General features: G+C 37.1%; 1 protein-coding gene across 1 annotated transcript; it reads left to right on the plus strand.

Moving 5' to 3' along the window:
- The first annotated feature begins 4,947 nt into the window (after nt 1-4,947).
- Nucleotides 4,948-22,547, plus strand: mccc2 (methylcrotonyl-CoA carboxylase subunit 2). The gene is made up of 17 exons (XM_084947556.1): nt 4,948-5,183; nt 7,555-7,621; nt 8,678-8,762; nt 9,049-9,150; nt 9,408-9,535; nt 10,344-10,456; nt 11,808-11,921; nt 12,096-12,160; nt 13,406-13,505; nt 13,598-13,693; nt 15,488-15,560; nt 15,675-15,751; nt 17,992-18,058; nt 18,370-18,526; nt 19,445-19,559; nt 20,904-20,989; nt 22,132-22,547. Exons 1-17 carry the CDS (start codon nt 5,052-5,054, stop codon nt 22,247-22,249), a joined length of 1,695 nt encoding a protein of 564 aa, XP_084803682.1. The 5' UTR covers nt 4,948-5,051; the 3' UTR covers nt 22,250-22,547.
- The last annotated feature ends 844 nt before the right edge of the window (nt 22,548-23,391 follow it).

The raw sequence follows: 23,391 nt of genomic DNA on the forward strand, positions 1-23,391 counted from the left end.
CCTTGCACCATATTTGCCCATGTGTGTCATAGTCTGTAGGCATAATGTTCGCAGAGTACCACTTAACAGAATCATTGCAATACTCTGCTGACTTCGCACTGTCAGAATTGCTTTAATCAACTCACTGTTTTATAGCACTGGCAGTACACTCTCGAAAATCTAGAGGATTATAGTAGCCGAGTGAATATTTACTGCAGTTCCAAACAAAGACTGTGAGGGTGTCCTTCAGGACACAGTTCACTAGAAACACTGTGCAAAAGCTCTGCGATCTACTTAGGAAAAGGGATTCTTTAAGCTAGCATCAGATAATGATGTTTAGCAGGATTAGCATTTTAGCTTTGCATGCTAAAGTTGGAGTTTTTAAACTGAAAGTATGTTGATGCTAATAAATTTTGCATATACTTTGTCAGAAACAAAGTTACTGAACATTTATTTTGTAAATTAATCCCACAGTGATAAATAAAACGAAACTTAAAATTTGACAAACTTCTGAGTGTAACAGGTAAGTTCTTAGTTTAGTGACAGTACAACCAACTGTAGCAACAGTTTCCTGAAAATGAAAAGTTATGGGAGAAATTATATCTCAGTCGGGATCAATCTATTACCAGACAAATCCAGAGTTCTTCTCTGTAAAAACAAAGGACATCAAATGACTTTGCCAAAACCCCACAGAAATGAAACTGTAGATAGATATCAAATAGATAACTGACATTAGCTCAAGATATAAACAAGGTACAAACATATATGCAGACAGATATGAGAATAAATAACTCATAAAACAAACTTAAACCATACTAAATCAACTACAATGTCAGCTTTAAGAATTACTCTATGGTTCATTCATTCATAATCAACAATTTATTCAGGCACAAAAGCTCTTATGGTTAACTTTAGCTTTTATTTTCATTTCTTAACAAGCCTCATCATCTGGATCATGTTAAATCTGAAAACAGGGGCAAACTTTAGCAGAAGTCCTTCAAAGTCCAGTGTGCAAGCCAGATGATCAGAGGTAGGTTTGGTGGGTGTGTTATGCAGTCAGCAGCAATGTGCGTGCAAACTCTACTGTTTCCAAAAGACACTGCATGTGTGTCTTTAGTCTTTTATTTCTCAGAGGACACCAAGTGCACAAAGGGTATAGAAATGCCAAGGTTTAGGCTTACTGGGACTATATCAGTGTTATAGTACTGTCTTTTATGGCCATGCATTTGGCCAAATCTTTGATTGTCATATCTGACTTACTAATTTTCATCTTATTCCATTTTCTGCCTTGACTGTACCGTCACATCTATGAAGAAGATTGGATGAGACTACATAGGAGTCAGCATGTCCATTAACTTACCTGGGGAAGTAAATTTGAGAGTGATTCTGTAATGAGATGACAGATTTGTAAGAAGCTTTATACTTTTGAGCGATTCAAAAGCAGCATTTCTCACAACAGCTGATGCTGCTAACAATTTCCTACCCTGTTACAGGGTGGACTGATGATTAATTCATATCTCTGCCATCTTAACAAGGTTGTGCCCGTTAGTGGGCGAGAGGGGTGGGCATACTCTGCAGGGCTTTGATATCCTACATTCAAGGCTGTGTCACACATTAATGACTTCTTTGAGCTATGAAACGAGCGTCATTATCTCTTTCCAAAAAGGGAAGGATGAGAGATTTCAGCTCAACTTGTATAAAGACAGGGGAGGAATCAGTCATCATGTACTGACTATGTGTGTGTATGCGTGTATGTGAGACACTTCGGCACAGGAATTGGACCTGAGTCAGAGGATGGAAAAGGTAGATTTTGGTGTGTATAGATCTACATAAACCAATCAAGTTTTGGAGGAAAAACATTTAGCTACATGAGCCGAGGGCAGCACAGTGTAGAGGTTAGCACTTTTGCCACTGTTCCCTGGGAAAGCACAGGTCCTTCTGTGTGTGTTTTCATGTTCTCCTGGTGCCTGTGTGTGTTCTTTCTAGGTAGTCTGGCTTCCTTCCGCAGTCCAAAGACATCCATGTTTGATTCATTACTGACTTTACATCAGCTGAATGTGTGAATGTACGCTATGAAATGAGTTGTCTGTTTTCAAGTGTTAGGCCTGTGACAGACTGACGGTCCATCAAGGGTGTAGCCCACCTCCTCCCTGATAACAGTTGGGATAGGACCCAACCCCCCTGTGACCCTGAATTGGATGAGCATAAGAAAATGGATGGATGGAAGATAACCTTGATATCTCTGAGGATCATATTGCATCTGCATCTTTTAGGGCTGTAATCAAAATCACACCAAAAAAAAAAATCAAAGTTCAACTTATTCAAATATCTGATTTATAACTACCTCAGAAATGATGCCGGAGCATGCTTGAGTGACCTTCCTGTTAGTTGATAAGGTGGGAGAATTTACATCTGTATCATGAGTTGGTTCATGACTTGAAGTATAATTCCAGAATAATTCATTTCAGCTGCTGCTTGAACTGCCATAGAAGTTTAATCACTCGGAAAAAAAGGAACTGGTCAGGGCAAAGTTCAGGCAAAACAAGGATAATGGTGGCTTTTATTCAAATATACCAGTAAGCAATTTCAGTGAGTCAGCATGAGCAGAACCCTGACCCCAGCTCACCTAAATGGAACCAGCTCACCTAATGTTATTATCTGCGCTTTTCTGATTAGACTGTGAAAAAGTAAAAACACCTGTAGCTTTTATCTAAAACCAATTTGCTTGTGTATTAAAATCTTTCAGTGCCCAATCTTTGGATTTGTGCAATATGCTGCCGGCAGGAGGTTAGTCATTGTGATTTTGAAATAAATAGCTCAAAAACTGGAGTATCCCTGGATCCATGAAGGGATAAGCTGCAGTACATCTGCATCTGTTTCCTTTAGAACAAAATTTCAATCTGATAGCAGATTTACCACCCAAAACTTTGTGGTTTTAGAGTATAAAACAAATATAATAAAAAATATCAGTATTAAAAAATTAATCAGTTTCATGCCTTCTATTTTTTTTCCTTTTCATTTGCAATTCAGTCATTTTTCTAAACCTCTCAGCTATCAAAATGTTTTAGCTTTTTCTTTTTCTTTTTTGCTTTACTTTAAAAGAGGCTTTTCATGCCTCTACATCTATTCTGTCACTTCATGGCTGCTGCTGTGAAGAGTTCAAGGGTCACGGAAAAGTAGAGAGAGCTGGATGAGTGAGAGGGTTTAAGTTCACACGGAGAGTGGAGGATTGTATATTCCCTAAGAAAACAGGAGCAGTCATTTGAGTGGAGGTCATGGACATTTCCATGCATACTGATAGAATAGGTGGGAGCGTTGGAGGAGAAAGGCCTCTTAAAACCAAATGAACTAAAAGCTCTTGGTTTGAATGCTCTTCAGCCTGTACTTTACTCTACCTCGAATAAAGCACTCAGGTCAGAAGGGATGCTTTTTGAAGCTTTTAGGCTAACTCCCATTCCCACTTAAAACCAACTTTAGTTCCCATTTCTAAACAAGGCAAGGCCTTTTCCCTGCATTGGTTTCAGTGTTACTTTAGCATGTTGTAAAAGACCAATTTGTGGTCACAGTTTGTGAAATGTTCAGTGCACACCTTTTTAAGAAATTAAAGATGTGCATTCTGAATATGCCATTATTCATGCACATATGAGTCCAGTTCACATTTAAACAAATGCACATTTAATACCAACAGATCAGTTACTTTCTGGCTTTTCTCAAAGAATTGTATATTTTAACCTGCATAATTGTGTGAAAGGCACAATTCTCTAATATACAAACACTTTTTGTAAAATTACACCGACTGAATACATTTCCTAGACAATTTACCCGATTGAAACGACTACACTATTACTCTAATGATCATCCTAACAATCAGCCAAACTGAAAACTTTCAGTTTTCAACTTAGTTGTGATTTGGTGATATATAAATAGAAATGAATTGAGTCTTCATTTTAAAATTGGATTTTTTGTTTTCACAAGGAAGACAGATCCCCAGAGTGTAACTGTGTAAATAATGTACAAGAAGAGTAAGGCAAGCACACACACTCATGTAAGTTCAGCTCAGCTGTAGTGCTTTTAAAATCCACATGATGGCAGCTTTGAGGTGCGATGCTCTGCTTGGTCTCATGCTTTCAGAGAAGAAATATCAACAGAAGTTTGCAGTTCTAGCTCTTGGAGCCGATGCATAATTTTTTTATTTTTATTTTTTTATTTCCATCTGAAAATGGATCTGCAAAAATTTATTCAGAAGCCGATTTACAACCTTGAGGAAAAATTTACCAACTTAGGCCTCTATGGACAATAGATAGTTGAGAAAATGTTTAGATGGGTGTTTTTTGTTCCCATCACAAGGCTAGAGAAAGAATTTAAAAGCTACACCTAAAGGTGACTGAACATGCCACAAAAGTTTTTAGCTGCCACTCTAAATTTGATGCAACAAATATGAAACAGTGCTTACTTCAGTTACAGCAGTACTGTTTTCATAACAAGAAGAACCTGAATGGGGATCTTATGGTAAAAAAAAAAGTGTTTAGGCTTTTAAAAAGATGCAAGATTCTTTACTTATATTTTGTTTAATTATAGCTATACCTTTACTGGTGCATACAATTCAAATAACAGATATACTAATGTGTATGTATGTATAAATATATGTATATGTATATTATATATAAATATGTGATTTTGGAGGATGTAAACAGTACAGCTTGACAAAAGAATTGCACATCAGAGCTATATATAAACACGTTTAAAAACTAAAGTGATAGACAGTGCTGCATTTAAGACCACTCTTTACACTATTTGTGTGAAGCTGTAGAAAAGGTTGCTATAGGGAGCTTGATTTAAATATTTCAACCATATGACATAATTGTAGAAGTAACAAAAAACAAGCAATATTCATAAAAAATGTGGTGCATTTTCACAAATCTGCACACGTAAACCGTTTCTTTAATCAGAAGGTGGCGATATGGAGCTCTACTTCCCCTGCCAAGAACCACAAAAGAAGATTACCGCTAGGTTACCTAGCAGGCTAGCAGTTGCTAAATTTGATCCCGTTTAGTTAGTCGAGAACATTTAAAATGATCCTGCAGTCATTCAAACCGTGGCTGCTTCGTTGCAGGAGTCTGCCGTTGGCTTGCACAAGAGCGTACCACGCAGATAAAGTCGCTCGACTCGGCTCACAGCCTGATAAACAGACTTCTGAATATCAGGTAGGTTAGCCTGTTGCTAACGCCTGCTAGTCAAACAGTAAGGTAACAGTCCGGAGAGTTCAGACGCATCCAGGTGAGGTGTTTTACACCTGACAGGCAACAGGAACTAATAAGGTTCCCAGACACGAAGGAAAGTGTTTGTTTAGTCTGTCCCCTATGTTGAAGTTCACTCTAGAGGTCAGACTCCTTAAAAGCTAAGAATTTAGCAGCAATATCAGCGCTGAAGAATTCAGTGAGTTGTGGGGCTAAACAGCGTGCAAAAAAGTCTACCAGTCTAACTGTGAAGGTGCAACATCTGAAAGTAAAAGACACAAATAACAGCTTTGCATGTCATTGCAACAACAATACACTTCTTAGAATAACTGATTAGTGAGGCTTGATGTTTTATTGCTTAAAGTTGCTAGTTTGAAGATAGAATTTTGTGATTATATCAATGGCACAAAACAGTCACTTCATCCTCAGTGGCGCAATCATCAGCTGTTTAAATACAACATCAAAAAAAATCACTGGATGGCAATACAGACAGACCAATTTTCTTGCAGAGAGGCTCTGTCTCTCATATGCACACAAGGACTGTAGTGCTTTCCCACTTACGCCATTAAGGGTTAGTTACTGGAAGCCAGTTACAGATGTCTTGTATGAATCAGACTGGTGTTCATAGCAGGTTACTGTTGGGGTTGAGTGGTGTTTTAATTCAACAGTTAATCTGTTTTTTATGACAGCATGTTTTTGTCATTCACAATTTATATGTGAATTACAAGTTTCAAAATACAAGATGATCAACTGCCCTTGAAGGTAAACTGTGTAAAAATCTCACCACGTCACGAGGTATCAGTCGATTGCCGATTGCAGTCAACTGAATTTTTTTTCTTACATAACCAATTCAAGTGCATAGTACTAGCTATGTTGACCACTGTAGGACAAACAACTCTGGCTGCCATTAATCTGTAGTGCGTGTAGGTGTAGTAGGTGCGTGTAGTATATGTCCACGTTTATTTACTGGAGGAGGCTGCAAAACCTTGTGAAAGGAGTCCAATACAAATTGATGAATCATTGAAGCTCACTTCTGGAGGTGAGTTGTTGAGGGTATCCTGAACTTATTAATTATAAGCACTGCTGTCTTTGCTGCTGTTTTCTGCTGTTTTATCAAGTGCCTCTAACATCGCTGGACTCAGACTCTTAGCAAATAAACTCTCACTAGGTGAGAATCCAATCAAACTGTTTGTCAGAGGCAAAGTGTGATTTTTAGAACAATCAAGCATAATATTAACAGACACAATATTAGCTTATAACCAGCTGTTGCTGTTGTTTAGCTGGTTTGTAGACAGCTGTCCAGAGATCGGAGGTTCGCTTGTCCAATCCGATGACAATAAGTCACTGTGACAATATCTAAGCATTTTTCCATGTGTTAGAGCCCTGACTTCAGTTCAGGAAATAAGGCTTGAGGTGAGCAGGATGAGGATGAGTTTCTAACCACATGCCTCTTGCTCCTTCACGCTTTTGCTTCTTTGGTGAACAAGATCTACTCTCTGTTTAAAAACCATAGGTATCATCCTTAAATCATATCACATCTTGAATCTGAAAGTGCAGGCATGAATTAAAATTTGCCTCCATTGTACTGCCTGTGTGTTCTCTTCTCCTCTGCCTTTGGCGTACTACGTATGTGTAGAGCAGGCTCTACACATACGTAGTACGCCCGGGCGATATGACCAAAAATATTTATCACGATATACATTTGAAATTTTGCGATAATGATATAACTGATGATATAATTGACACTAGACAAAATACTTTACAACTCCACAACTTTATTAGTGCAAAAAACCCCATCAATGTATTTTCACTTCAACAAGCAGCTGTTTTTTATGTGCATTAAAGTTATATAAAAATGTAACAGTGCAAATTCCTTGCTGACAGTTTAACCAAAAGGCATTTCCAGTGGAAATTGGCAGACATATCCTCAGCATAACCATGTATAATATCCACAAAACTTAAAAAGAGGTTATACACACACAATACGATAATATCATGTTGAAGCACAGTATGTATCACTCCGCGAGGCGCCTGGCTACGATAGCCGTAATGCTCCGACAATCCATCAAGAGGTGCGGCTTCGTAGCTTAGCAAAGTCGCACTAAAACATTTGACAGATTTTCGAGCACCGTCCGTGTACCACATAAAATCATTTCGAGGTCAGTAAACACAACCAGAATTGATACATAATACATCTATTAAATAAACTCAACAAATGACTGGAGAGCATTTACATCATCATCATCATTTACATTTTCTCATTTTAGTGCAAATCTCTTACAGAAATTGGATTAAGAGGAAACTCTAACAAATGAATTTCTCTCTTTTTGTTTTTTAGGAGAATTATGACCGAATGAAAGTTCTTCTTGATGAGCTGAAAAGCCGGACAGAAAATATTAAATTGGGTACGTGTTCGCACACAGCAGGTTATGCACTATCCCAGAGATAAATTCATCACTTTGTGTTTTCATTTCAGCAGTTCAAATTAGTGCCTGAGTTCAGGCAATCTGGGTGATGAAATTGTTGCCCAAACATCATTGCTTACACCTATGTGTTCTAGTAAAGTAATCAGGTTCCACTTGTAGATGATTAAGCCTTAAGGGACCTGCTCTAACACGTAAATGCATAAAAAGCACTTTTTATATGGGAGTATGTGTTAAACTGCATGCCGTTTAACACATAGTTAGCCGTTTACTTGATCTTTACATAATGTAAAAAACATAAAATAATCTACTTCCAAACTCTGTAATGAGAGGTTGCTATTATTAGAGAGGCGTAGCTGGAACTCAGGAGAAAAGTTATGTTTAAAAGCACTAGACAAGACATATTAAAAAATGTATAAGTCATTATGATTGTGTTGTCTACTATGCTGTATAAATATATAATAAAAGTAAGAAATATAAGACTTGTGTAAGATTGTTATTGTTTATAAAACATTTGTTTTTCTCTTCTGTTTATTTGTTTTTAATTCTTTTTCTCTTTTTGGTGAAATTTAGTTATAAAAGTACAGTATTGCTATTTAGAGCAAGTTCTGTAAAAAGTGTAGGTGTAATAAGGTTTCAAATTTTTATTCTTTTGATAAATGATGACTAAAAAAAATGGCAAAACATTGCAACTAATTGACCCAACAAAAGGAATAAATGTGCTTAAAGTGACAATAGAAATGATTTTCAGTAAAACGCAGAAAGTTGTGACCCCGACCGAGGTACACGTTCGCTTATTTTTCAACCCTACTGGCACACAGAAAAACATCAGTAACTACAAAAGTCACAAAGAAATGAATAAAAGCCTGTCCCACCAGGGATTAACAATTCTTGGTAATTTTATATTTTTATATTTTTTTTAAACCATCAGCACTGTCATCAATGCTACTTGCAAGAGTAGTAGTAGTACAAAATATTCTCAAATTGTTAACTTTGTAATTTTGTTATTATTAATTTATTACTTTTTAATTAATTCAGGAGGAGGGGAAAAAGCAAGAAGACTTCATACTTCCCGTGGGAAACTGTTGCCCAGAGAGCGCATAGACAGACTGCTGGATCCAGGGTATTACTGCTTACTTCTATCTTTGTCACAGATTTAAAAGTCATGGCTGTTTCATCCCCCCCTAGCTTTTGTCCTAGAATTTGTCCTTACACAAACTGTGGTATCACTAGTTTTAAATGTCTGATGGTGTCTACAGTACAGTTCTCTGTACAATGAGAAGAAGCAAAAGAGGATAATATTTCTCTAAACTAAAATGTACTATTTTAAAAGAACTTGTGCAGAAAAACATGGATGCATGGATATGAATTTGTCTTCTTTTCCCCGCTTTTATTTCATGTTATTGCAGGTCTCCATTTTTGGAATTTTCCCAATTTGCAGGATATGAGTTGTATGGAAAAGAGGAAGTCCCAGCAGGCGGTATAATTACTGGAATTGGGCGGGTTTCAGGGCAAGTGCTGTAAATGTTTATGATATTCACCAGATTTGAATGTAATGCCTTTAAAAAATAGTGAAAGTGTTTCGTTCTGATAATCATATGTAAAAATGGTTCAGTTTAATAATTTGTCACAGATGAAAATTTGTATTTTTAACCACAGGATCAGATCCAAAGTAATTACAGTGTAGGTTTTCCACTAGAATCTCAATTGAGTACCCCAGGTGCATAATCTAATATTTATTTATTCATTCTTTTCTAAATGTTCATAGAGTGGAATGTATTATTGTTGCAAATGATGCTACTGTCAAAGGGGGAACATACTACCCAATTACAGTGAAGAAACACCTTCGTGCACAAGAAATAGCCCAGCAGAACCATCTGCCATGCATTTACTTGGGTGAGTATCTCCATAATTGTAAGGGTTTGTAAAACACCAATAAACGATTATCTACAGAATCAAAGAATAATAATATTAATTAATAATAATTATTAGTAATAAAAAAATAATAATAGTAATAATAATGTTCTACTGTCCCTGTTAGAATTTAACTTTAAAATACAGTAGGACTGTTGGGTTAGGGTTTGTCACTTCACCTGTGCAAGTAGAGCCTGACTAATATATGCAATATGATATAATGGCTAAAAAAATAAACATTTCAAAAGTAAGAGCGAGATGGATGAAACACTTTAACTGTGTTATGACTGATGGTGTTGCATAGTTTGTCCACCAGAGGACACTCTGCAATTTCCCTGTTGACAACACTTATTTGGTTCACCACAAACACAACAAACCAGCTTACCCGTGCTGCTGGCAGATTGTAAATGAGTAATCAATGACTTGTTGTAACAGTAAACCAAACTACATTTTCATTATATCTTAGTAAACACTCATAAATAACTGCTGGGGAAATCTGTTTGTTTCACACATCTGAAAAAAAAAACATTGGCCAGTATATCAGATTTTTAAATCACCAAATATTAGTATCAGTATTGGGCTTAAAACCCTATAACAGTTTCTTAAGGACCTTATGGGAAAAATCCTAATATTTGGGTTGGGTTTTTTTTTGGTCAATATTTACACCAGAGACATCCCAGAATGCCCTGCCTGAGGATAGCAGGGAAGTCTGTCTCTGTAATCTAACTATAGTCGAGATGTTTATAATAAGTGAGTTCTTTGAATATGCTAATGCTTTTATCTCCTTCAGTGGATTCTGGCGGAGCTAACCTGCCCAGGCAGGCTGAAGTCTTTCCAGACAGAGATCATTTCGGGCGCATTTTCTACAACCAGGCCAGGTTGTCTTCAGAGGGAATAGCACAGGTGATGCATTGTATTAACTCATTTAATGGGCATAAAAGCAGAATGATAAAACCCTAACGCAGTGGATTTATAATTTGCTTGCCTCCCCCGATTACATCTTTACTAAAGCCCATTATTGGGCTTCCACGGTATATTTGTTTACCTTTTAAATAATGATTTTTGTTATTCTTTCATTCTATACGTGTAGAAGGCAATATAAATTAATATACATGAAAGTCACAGTCCTCTATTAAGTATTTTTTTAATTATTTAATTTTTTTCACCATGCTGTCTTGGGGCAAAGGCCATTTTGCTGCAAGGCAAAGGCAATAAAAATACTGAGCGACAGATACACAAAAGAAATTAATTATGGCAGCAGGGGCATTCATGGCCTGTTGGAACATTATGGGAAAAGCTTCCATGAACAGAAATTGACAGCAATCACATGATAAACTGTATTAAATTGAATTTAATATTTATTTAAGAACACAGAAGAGCCTTTATCACCAGGGTTATATCACATTATACTGCTCAGTATCTGTATTTTTTGCAGTTCTGGTAGCTTTCTCTTTTTTCAACCATATGTGTGTTTACATCCTTGTTGAAACAAGAAAAATATCAAAGAGCAGAGGTGGTATATTCAAATGAATTCCACGCTTGAAGGCTCTTCATGTTTTGCACCTGCAGGCTACTCAAATCCATCTTATATATGATGATGAAGAGAACTGCAGCGGTTTTGCACCTGTCTTGCAGTCACATCTCTATTGATTCAAGGATGATAAAAAGCAGGGTATATTACTCACCAAACCGACCTTCACTGTGTGTTAGTTAGAAAGCTGTTTTCAAATTCATCTGCAGGAAGACGAAAGTTTTTCAGAGCTATAAAATGTTTTGGCCAATGTAATGTTCTTTTGGAATTTTTCCTTCACTTGGCAGAATAATATATGTTCAGAATTTATTTCTGGAAGAGTGGTTTTCTTGAAAATGGAATGTTTCTATGAGCCCACCAGAAATAAGAGCTGTAGTTCCCACATCTAAATTGAATACCATTCCCTGTCCAATAGGCATCATAAAGTCTGCAGTACTCATAGCTTAAAAGTTGTTGTTCAGTGATGTAATGGCCATTTTGTTTCTAGTATTTAAACTTTTCAAGTGAAACTATAACCAGATTTTTTTTTGCTAATGGAGTAGTCATAGGTGGCATTATAACTGCACACAAGGTTAATTGAAATTTTAAAGAGAAAAAACCCCTAATCATATGCAAATTATTCAAAGCAGAGTAATGAACATATCTTTGAAAATGCCTGAAGGATATGTTTTAATATTGTACATGTCTGATATGAGACCTAACTATTTTTCTTCTCTCTTCAAGATTGCTGTCGTGATGGGCTCCTGCACTGCTGGGGGAGCGTATGTGCCAGCAATGGCAGACGAGAGCATCATCGTACGGAAGCAAGGAACCATTTTTCTTGGAGGACCTCCTCTGGTTTGTTAATTTTTTATTATTTCTGTTATTATTTCGAGTAACTGACAAACAGACAAATATTGTGTTTCATTTTATAGAGCTAAATGTTTGTTCATATAGCAAGCTATATATTTGAACTTGTACTGAATACAAGAGATGAAATGCATATTTCCTGGTAATATAATTCTTTAATAGGTCAAAGCTGCCACTGGGGAAGAAGTTTCTGCAGAAGATCTTGGTGGTGCTGATCTACACTGCAAGTATGAACAGATCATTTTTATGGGATATGTGGGATAGCGATTCAATATTAGCTCTCATCTTGACTTTTAAATACCAAAGAGATGGCTAAATAGTTTTTGCAAAATATATACATCAGGACTTGATGTTCGAATCCCTGAAAATGACGATTTAATGTCCTCTGTGCCCTTGTGTTATACGTCCAGTTTGGGTATTCAAGTGATGCTAATTACAAGCTGGGTTGATAGAAAAGTAGATTGTTCTCTTACTGAAATCATAATGTTATACAGATCCTTAAAGCAAATTCACTTTCCTTGTTTCTGTGTCAATCAGGAGGCAGTACTTCACAATGACAAAGTGTTGTTACACAAAAGAAAAAGACTAAAATATCCAAATATCCCATTTACATAAATATTCAGATACTTATTGTTATTTTCCCTTATTGTCATGTTGGGAAAGTTCCTACAAGCTTGGAACACCATCATTTTAGACACGTGTCCCATTATTCTTGATAGTTGTTTGGTAGAAGCTTCACCAGGTTTTTTTTTTAGACATCTCTAGATGCTTTGTTAGGTTCAGGTCTGGACCCTGACAGAGTTTTTCCCCAAGCAACACCATTGTTTTCTTGGCAGTATGCTTCAGGTTAGTCTTGTGTGATTCTAGTTGCTTGTTTAACCGAGGTCCTTCTTCCCAGATGACTCAATTCGGTTGAGCAGCCAAATTTAGGAAGACTGTTCCAGGATTAAGAATGATGGAGGTTATTGTTCTCTTGGATATTATTGTGTCTTTCCCCAGATCTGTGCTTTGAGACAATCCAATCTAGCACACCTACCAATAGTTCTCTCGACATCATGACTTGGTTTTTTCATCTACAGTCTGCTGTGTGAGCCTTTCCTGATTATTTCTATTTAATTAAGTTAGGCACAATTGGAATCCAGTCAAGTTATATAAATATCTCAAAGATCCTTGCTCTGTTGTGAGTGTCATAGCAAAGGATTTGATTTGACTTGAGTAATTAAAGTGTTTCAGTTTCTTTCTTTCTTATTTTGAACCAATTAACAAAATACAGTTTGGGCTTTGTCTTTGTTTCATATAAAAATGAACTCAATCCGATTATTAACCCTTTCATGGAAAACATGAAATGTTCAGGAAACTTTCTACCTACACTATGTACTACATAGAAAGTACTGTAGGTTTTTTTTCCCCCACAGTAATGATCTATAAGGTAATATTTTCAATGACTGCCTTTGTTTTTTCTTACTTTGCAGAAAATCTGGAGTGACAGACCACTATGCTTTAGACGATAACCACGCTCTTCATTTAGCGAGAAAGACAGTGAGAAGCCTTAACTACAGAAAAAATATCGAGGTCAGTCTGTTGTTTACAGTCGACAATTTAAATCAAACTGTTCTCTCTGTAGCTTCATTGACACTGAGTCTTTTTGTTTGCTTTTTTTTTAGGTTACTATAGAACCTCCTGAGAGTCCTCTCTATCCTGCAGATGAACTCTACGGCATAGTCGGAGATAACTTGAAACGTAACTTTGATGTCAGAGAGGTAATTGCCCAGTTTCCAGAACGATGGTTTCAAGTCGCACTTAAAAAAATTTCCTTCTATATTAAGTGATACGCTTTCACAGGAGTATGTGTAGATCTGTGATGGACTACACCCTATTATTCACTAGCTGGTAGAACTAGCAATAACTTGGAGTAATAATGTTCTGTATGACTTTATCAGTGTTTCACATCATTGTGGTGGATTGTTGTCCCACTATTCTAACATTTCTTCAGTTCATTGATTTCTGCAGAGCTCTCCTAACATACCTGCACAGCATTTCAATCAGTTTGAGGTCTGGGCTTTTATTGGGCTATTGCAGCACCTTGATTCTTTTCTTTTTCAGCCAGTCTGTTGTAAATTTTCTGCTGTCCTTGAGATTGTCGTCCCGTTACGCAACTCAGTTGTGCCCGTGCTTTAGCTGTCAGACAGATGGCCTCATTTGGCTTTAGAATATGCTGGTGTACAGAGGAGTTCATGCTTGACTCAGAGACTGTAAAGTGCTGCAAAACAAGCACAAATCATCTCTCTTCCACCATGCTTGATAGTTGGCGTGAGGTGTTTGTGCAGATCTGCTGTGTTTGGTTTTCACCTTACATGGTGTTGCGCATTATGACCAAACATCTCCACTTTGATTTTGTCCAAAGGACATTGTTCCAGAAGTCTTGTAGTTTGTTCAGAAGCAACTTTTTAAACCTAAGCTGTGCTGCCATGTTCTTTTCAGAGAGCAGAGGCTTTCTCCAGGCTGCACTAACAAACAAGTCCTTTGTATTTCTAATTGTACTGTCATGAATGTTAACATTTAACATGCTAACTGGACCCTGTAAAATCTGAGATGAAGTTCTTGTTTTTTTTACGCCACAGAAATAAAAGGCTGATGGAGTATTGTTGTCACCCTCCTGGGTGAGCGGGCAGGTGGGCAGTGTGGACACCCACAATTGTAAATACAATAACTCAAGAAAGATGCGATGTAGATTTGGAAATCTTTACCATAGGTGCATCTGCACCTATGGCTGCTACTTATCCTGTTCTTACGGAATTCCTTTGAAGCAATAAGGGTGTACTAAGCTTTTCACAGGACTGCTTGGAAGATTTCTTTACCATTTCTGCACATTTCAGAATCTTATTTGGATATTTTGTAGGCTGCTGTGTTGAACCCCTTAGTAATTAGTTTAAAATGGTGAGATAAATAATAAGACTTTTCTTTGCTATGATATTATTTCTTTAATGTGAGTCAAATATAATAAAATCATTCATTCATCTCATTGTTTAGTACAGCCAAAAGACTGATTTACACAATGTAGAAGTGCTATGACTGCTTTAAGATTTGTAAATAAACCAATTTTGATTGGTTTATTTATAAATCTGGCTGTCAGAGGTTCAGAATGCACTTTAAACAATGTTGAGTTGTCATGTTCTCCTATCAGCAGCTGAATCAATAATAAGGTGGCTGGCATCAGTCACTTTGCTTTTCTGCTGTGTGGCAGTGCTTGCCAGATATTCTCTATTGGTTTAAAGCTTGTGCCCTTTGATTCTTGATGTAGACCCGCGAGCTAGAATTACTGCTTACTCTACAGATGCCAAAGTGTTTGTAGTGTAGAATAGTATTGGCAGTCCATTTAAGGTTGTAAGATCAACTGAGTGCAGCCTCTTTACAGGAGTTTTTCAAGTGTAGCATTGCTTTTAGCAGAGTGAAAATCACTTAAATAAGTAGAAATTGTTGAAAAGTTGTCACTATCTGTGTTATTTGACATTGCATCACATTTTTATAACTTTTGTTTACTGATTGGATTGCAGGTCATTGCCAGAATTGTAGATGGCAGTAAATTTGATGAATTCAAGGCATTCTATGGAGACACGCTTGTTACAGGTATGTGAACTAGTATTGATTTCAATTTCCAAGACATGGATGATTTTTTTTCTTCTCTAAATTTAAAACCTGACCATTGTTTGAGTTCATTCTTGTGAATTTGTACCTTTTAAGGATTTTCAAGGATATTTGGTTATCCCGTTGGAATCATTGGGAACAATGGAGTCTTGTTCTCAGAGTCTGCAAAAAAGGTAAAGGCACTTTATAGCTACAGATAAATCAAACTGTAAAAACTGTCTTTTATCTGCAAAAACAATACAATAAATAAATAAATAAAACCTATACAAAGTTAAAAGCTGAATTTCCAGGAGACTGAGCTTTGTACTGTTTTTGTGCCTCTCAAAATGTCAAGGACTTTAAACACTGTGTGGAAATAGTACAGATAGTGTGCTCCACAGATATTTGCTGCTTATGAACACCAACATTTTTCTGTTTGCAGGTTATTTGCACTTCTCATTCACAGTAGAGTTTCAGTGTTTCTCCTATGCAAGAAGCCTTAAAATGCACCTTTACATCCTTTCACGAGTATTCTGATAAATATGATAGCATTTAGAAACCATACACGGAGAACAGTAATAATTTTCATTCAGTGTAATTCACTTAATTCTCAAGCCAATTTGCTGTGCACAGAGCTGAACTTTATACAGGCTTAGGGAAGATGAGGGGCCGAATTTGTGATTATAGACTAATAAGTTTTTCTAAGCACGTTTTGAATTGGATTACAAGCTTGACCTGAACGAAGATTTCTTTCATTCATTTTTATTTTTTATTTTTTGCGAGGTCTCAACATGACATTATAAGCATTGGCTATCTCGTCACTATAATTACTTTCAAAAGGGTCTGATACAGTGCCTCAGACAAAGATGTGGAACAGACATGCTCGGGGAGCATATTCAAGAAAAATCAATACAGTACCTGCATTTCTGAGACACGCTGTCATCGCTAAAGACATGCCCAGGCTTCCATTATGCTAACTGTTAAACTGTTAAAAGCTTTTTCCAGTTTTTTCTGTGTTGATAAAAGGGAGAGGTATCAGAGACACGATTAGATTTCTGTTGTTCACACATTCAGGAGCAACGCTATAGATAATCTTATCTCATACTACCTCATGCTACCATATTATCTCAATAGAACACTTTGCTCTCAGACTGCAGAGTATTTAAATGTAGAACAGGAGGTTTCAGACCCCTCTTCTACGGAACCAGGTCCCAGTTTGGGATTTGGGAGTCAGAGACCCCCTCTTTTTTTTAAGATTAGGCTTTTGTTCTTATAGTTAGGGCTGGATCAGGTGAACACACTCTTAGTTATGCTGCCATTGGCCTAGGCTGCTGGGGGCTTCCCATAATGCACTGAGTGTTTCTTCTTCTTCACTCATCTGTTTTCACTCTTTGTGTTTATACTAATAAAGAGTGTGTTGCATTTAATCATCAGCTACTCGTCTTTTGTCCTGTCTCCCTTCCCTTACCCCCAGCTGGTGGCAGTATATGACTGCCCCTCCCTGAGCCTGGTTCTGCTGGAGGTTTCTTCCTGTAAAAGGGAGTTTTTCCTTTTCACTGTTGCTTGCTCAAAGGAGGGTTTCTGACTGTTGGTTTGTTCTCTTTATTATCGTAGGGTCTTTACATTAAAATATAAAGCACCTTGAGGCAAATGTTGTTTTGATTTAGCGCTATATAAATAAAGTTGAATTGAAATTGAATAATTTCACAGAGAAGCAGTCATATTTCACATTGTTTCCAACTGTTGTTTGCACTTTGCAACACACAACAAAATGCTTCACTGAAAGAGAGCCAGTGGAGGAAACTGCCAAAATAAAGAAAACACCTGAGTAATTCAGCAATACAAATATATGGAAATGAGTTGTCTCCACACAGTCTTTTGTATGTGTTTGTCTGTTCAATATTTCCTGGCAGCTCTGTGTTATGCAGTGATTTTTTCTGACATAACTGAAGGCCATTCACCGCCTTCATATTTAAACTAGAATACAGTAAATACAAAGTCAGTGTAGCGGCAGGTGAGCTCGCTCCCAAAGTAACTGGTTTCTGTTATTTCTGGATGGATTGAGGGGAGGCCATGAACAGATGTAATGCAAGATTCAAAAGCATCACCTCAGGCAACATTGTGACAGTTTACATCTTCTTGTGAAAATACAAACTCCAGATGTAATCCAAACTTTTCAGTGGGTTATTACCCAGATTTCACTTCACTGGATAAACTTGTGTGCTTTGAATATATTTTCTTAAAAATTTACACATCTCTTTCCTTTGGCAGTTCATTTAAAGTTTATGGTCTCTTGGTTATTTCTTGAGAGGCCCAAAAAGTAAATCATTACCATCTTGTACTATTTTAAGGTAATAGATGTTTGAACTCTGGGCTGTTGTTCTTTAGGTCTGAGAATGTACTACATGTAATGAATATATGAAATTCTTTTCAGGGGACGCATTTCATTGAATTATGCTGCCAACGAAACATTCCACTTGTTTTCCTCCAAAACATAACAGGTCGGTGGGAATTCTTCAGCGTTTTGGGCTTTATTTACATCTGTAATTTTGTTCTGTTGTGGGGTTTAGATGTTATTTGTTACTCGGCAAACAATTCTGAATATTATTTACTTTAATTGCAATGTGATCTGTGATCATACGGATAATTTTATAATTTACATCATAACCAAATCTTATTATATGATGTACAAATCTGTTTCATTAATCTCCCAGTTTGACTTATTTAGTGTTTAAGATTAACACAGCCAGACTTTCTTCCTTGAAATAACAACACAGGCTTAGGCTATCTCTTGTCTTCATCTTCATCTCAGGCTTCATGGTGGGTAGGGAGTATGAAGCAGGAGGAATTGCCAAGGATGGAGCCAAGATGGTTACTGCGGTTGCCTGTGCCAGTGTACCCAAGATTACTGTTATCATTGGCGGCTCCTATGGTGCGGGAAACTATGGCATGTGTGGCAGAGCCTACAGGTATGAAGAAATTCTCTGTAGAGAGATTAGAGGTTTGTTGGAATAAAAACGCAGCCCTGGTAACAGCTAAAGTAAATTAATTCATTGTGAACTATTGCGAAACACATTAGCTGCTTCTCTGCAAAATTCAAGTGTACAAAATGTACAAAATGCAATTGCCTTTCATTTTGTGCATTAGATAGCCTTGGACTTCTTGCGTGTAGGTGGTAGTGACCTTTTGTAACAGTAAAAGAGACTTTCTAAGTGAAACCCTTTCAAAGCTGAGAAGTATTTAAAAATAAAAAAAAATCTATTTTAATCAAAATGGAGTGACATTTATTACTCGAGGATGTGTCATTATTTTGTCTTTTTAATTTTTGTCAGCTATTTTTCAAAGACTAGGAGTGATAAGAAGCTGAATTATTGATGCGTAGCATCCTTAGTGAAGAGCACTCTACAACAGAGTGCAGTGTATTTGTATAGGTAGATAGATTGATGGGTGGAAGTCTTGAAATCACTTGAGGAAGTTTATCAGATTTTGCACAGCTCCCTCTGGATAGAAAAAAATGGCTTTAACAGTATTAAAATTACCATTCAAATAGCTTTAAGCATGTAAGAAGTCAGTGGAATGATAATGTTATTGTGGGCACACTCATGTTTAATTCCTATCAGGTTATTTGAGCTGTAATAAGCGTCCTCATGTAAATTGAAATAAGCATAAATGATTTAGTGTTTTGGAAAGTTGGAGCTGATACTCACCCTCCCTTAGTCTTTCTATGAAATATCAAAGAAGTACTTTCCCCCAGGTTAAGCCCTCCTAGTCTCTCAAATCATATTTTTGATGTTCAAGGTTTCTTTTGTTATCCTATTGGTTGTGACCTAGGTGACTATTCTGGCTCTCGAAACATACTCAAATTGACACTGTTTCTTGTCTCACAGCCCACGTTTCCTGTACATGTGGCCAAATTCCCGAATCTCTGTAATGGGTGGTGAGCAAGCTGCCACTGTCTTGGCTACCATCACTAAGGATCAGAGGGCACGTGAGGGAAAGGAGGTAATGATTCATGTTAATCGCTTGACACGGCAGACTAAAATCTGTGCTCTGCTGGAAAGGCTTGAATTGACTTTAGTGGGTTTCCTGCCAACAGCATAAACATTATGAAAGACACTTTTCTTTCAATAATGGTTTGACATGGCACAGTGAAATAATTTCAGTGTTAAGTGTGACTGTGATGACTTATCCTGAATAGTGTAGCCATCAAATGGCTGTCATTAAACTGTGTCAGGTATGCTGTTATGGGGCTATTAACCAGTGCATTAATAGCTTCAGAATGACACCTCACATCAGCGCCCTGCTGACAGCCGTTTTGATGATGTTTAAAATGTTTCAACTCAAAAAGGTTGTAAAAACTAATCATTGGGTCAATTTTTGAACAGGTATCAAATATTCTTATTTTTTTCTGCTTTTATTCTACTTGCCTTCACAGTGGAACACAGGTTGATCTACCGAGAGCTTATTAAATTATACAGTATAATACAGCTTACATGTTAAACATGTATTACGTGTACAGTCAGTACTACAGTTGTTTGCCCCACGAAAACACAATTGATAGTATTCTGAGCCTGCACCACTCATCACTTCCACCAAAATAAGAACTTACTTTGTGATTAACCAACATAAGTCGAACTTTACGTGAGAACTCAAATATCTGGTTCAGTCATTTAGAGCACATCATGGTCTTTTCCTTGTCATCTTCCTAGTGCAATTGCAGTGTCCGATTGCAGCCATGTGAGTGCAGCAGGGGTAATTGTGCAGTGAATTCCCAGCAAGTATGGTGTCATGTGTCGTGCCTCCTGCAGGCTCTACACTAGGTACCCCTCAAATGAAGTGTTTCCAGTAGAGAGAATGCATCTGAAGCATTTTATCTTCGATTATGTGCTTCATGTGAGAAAGGATAACTTAGGGCGATGAGTTTATGTGTGAAAACACGTCTTCCTGGTTAAAATTAAAGCAGTCCAATATAGAGACCTTGAAATTAATTACAGTCTAATGAATTCAGTTTTTCTTCATACCATTTCTTATATTTTTGTTGCTGTTTAATTTGTATTTTTCCCCCTTTTTAAAAAAAATTGTTTCTGATATTTACAACAGTTTGGCCCATTTAAATCAGTAAAGATTAGCTTTGCGTTATTTATCCAGTGTTTGATCTGTTTTTATTGTGTTCACAAAGATTGGCTTGGTGTTTTCAAGCTGGGGAAATTGACCTTCATGGCAAATGAAATGGCTGTGTGCTTTCAGCTTTACATTTCACTACACCTTCAATAATTCAGACAACCTTTAAAACGCCTCTGGCGCAGCTCCTTACCGCCTAATTCTATTTTCTCAATATATTCACAGTTCACAGCAGAGCAAGAGGCTGCCATGAAGGAGCCAATCGTGCGGCGGTTTGAAGAGGAAGGCAGTCCGTATTACTCCAGTGCTAGGTGAGATCTGCTCATCCAATATGTTGTATTTTAGGGATGTGTGTGTGATAAAATGAAGGACTACACATAACTGAGTCTTTGAATTTCCAAAATTGGTTTAACTACTGTTGCTAAGATAAAATGTTGTTTCTCGAATGGCAGCACTGGCCACAAATGAACTATCAACAGGCCACCAGCATGTGTTTATAACACTCTTTTCAGTAATCTCACATTAGCCTTATTTTCCAAGAACTAAGAAACCACAAGACTATTCATGCAGGACCAGTGATGCTGTGATGTTTTTCTTTAGCATCAGATGTCCTGTTGTTTAAATAATAAGAGCCGTGTTCTTTTCATTTAGTCCCTGAGCTGTTTTCATTGTGTGTTTGTAAGCGTAGAGTACAAATCCTCATGCGGTGATTACATGTGTGTCTTAAAATGAGATGGATAGTATAATGTACATATTTATCTAACTGGAAACTGCCTCACTGACATTAAAAACCAATATAGTTATGAAGGTTAAACAGACATTTCAGAGCATGCTGGTGCTTATTTTTGCAGTTAATTGTATAAAATATAAAGAAAGAGAAAGGCCAAGGGGCAATCAAGGCCCCATTACACACTAATTAATCACTGCTACCCTGAAAGCAAATTTATGTGTGTCATTAATGCTTGAAACCACTTGTATCAGAATTGCTTGCTGTGGAAGCGTCAGTTAATGAATAAAAAAAATTAGCTAACTGCAAAAGAGTAAGAATTATGAAAACTGATTTGTCTCTTCATTTATTTACGACTTAAGCAGGAGCTGGTATTAGTTTCTTAAATATCAGGACTTGCTTGTCTATTATAATCATTTATCTGATGATACGCTTATAATATACATATACTATATTATATTAACAACAGCCATATTGTTTGCTCTTTAATGAAATATAGGTCCGACTCTGAAAAGAATACAAATCTGATACCTTGCAGAAAGGAAAAAAATGCAAATCTTTAAACCTAGACTATAAGGGAGGGAGTCATCCAAAGAGAGGAAGACAAAACCTTGACACTCTATTAAAGTAATTGATTATAGTCCTGCACAAGCACCGCAAGAAGTATCGCATGAGTGAGGAGTAATGTGCCATCTAATAATGTGGAGCACTTTATTATTTTTACAGGCTGTGGGATGACGGGATTATTGATCCTGCTGAAACTCGTATGGTTTTGGGTCTGAGCCTCAGTGCAGCACTCAATGCACCAACAACGAAGACACGTTTTGGAGTTTTCCGGATGTAATGCTCGTTTAGTTTGTACATATAGAGACACGAGACTTAGTATAGATTTACTGTTTGTATAGTATTTCTCGTAGTTTACCAGATTGAGTAAAAACTCTCACAGAGTTGGGATCGCTCGACTTTGGATACCTTGAGCTGTGACTGGATGATGGAACTGTTGTGAGACACTTCCCCTGTTAAGTTGTGCCTTAACTGTTTTTATTCCAGTGTAAATGCACGTTTTCTTAAATCTGTTTCATTTGTTGGCTCAAGTACTGTAAATGCAAACAATTAAAAAAAAAAAATGTGAAAAGTTCAAATTGCTGCCTTTTCATCAATCGTGAATGGCCAGAACGAAAGAAATCTTCATAAGGGGGCACTGTTTAGCTATAAATATCTGAGGTAGTGTAGAGGAAGCGTACAAGCACGCACAGAAGGACCTGCGTATATAAAAGGAGAAAAAGTATTTTGAAGATTTCCAAGTTTAGTGTAATTATTTATTATTTAGAGACACTGGAAGGTTTATTCTTGTCTGGCTTTCTGGGGCTTCTGCTTGTTTATTCTTTTATTGTAAAGCACTTTGTGATGTCTGCTGTGGAAAGGTGCTGTGCTACTATTGTGTCAAAGGCACAAATAGGATGTGGTCTTATATCTCATGCTGCAGACAGAGTGTGCTGTGTGCCGAAGCTAAGCCTCAGAACGAGTTCTTCACTTTACCAGCTGGCCAGCCTCTCTTTCCCGCCCTCCCGCTTTTTCATTTTGTCAATTTATCTTTTTAATTGAACATGTTGCACACAGTTGATATGTTCACATATTGGTATAGACCATCTGAATTCCCCCTTGCAACAAGTTAGGTTTTCCTCCGAAGGATTTTCAGAGGCCAGGGATTTGGTGCAGGAGTAGATTTGAATGTTTATATGAAGCCAGGTGGTTAAAATGCTTAACTGGAAGCCCTTCATGCTCCTCTGTGTATGACTGTGTGCCTGGTATACTGAGGCTGTGAGAGCCTCACTTTGGGGAGAGCAAAAATACTCAGGCCATGATATGTGTGGAAGGTGTGTGTGTGTATGCATGTGTATGCCACCCACACACACACTTTTTAAAACTGGTTTGCTGGTTATTTCTTCCTTCGTGTTCCACCAAATGTCACTGTGGGAGGACTTA

Source organism: Perissodus microlepis, chromosome 12 (assembly GCF_051167445.1).
Source record: "Perissodus microlepis isolate ML-2025 ecotype Zambia chromosome 12, ASM5116744v1, whole genome shotgun sequence".
NCBI lineage: Eukaryota > Metazoa > Chordata > Actinopteri > Cichliformes > Cichlidae > Perissodus > Perissodus microlepis.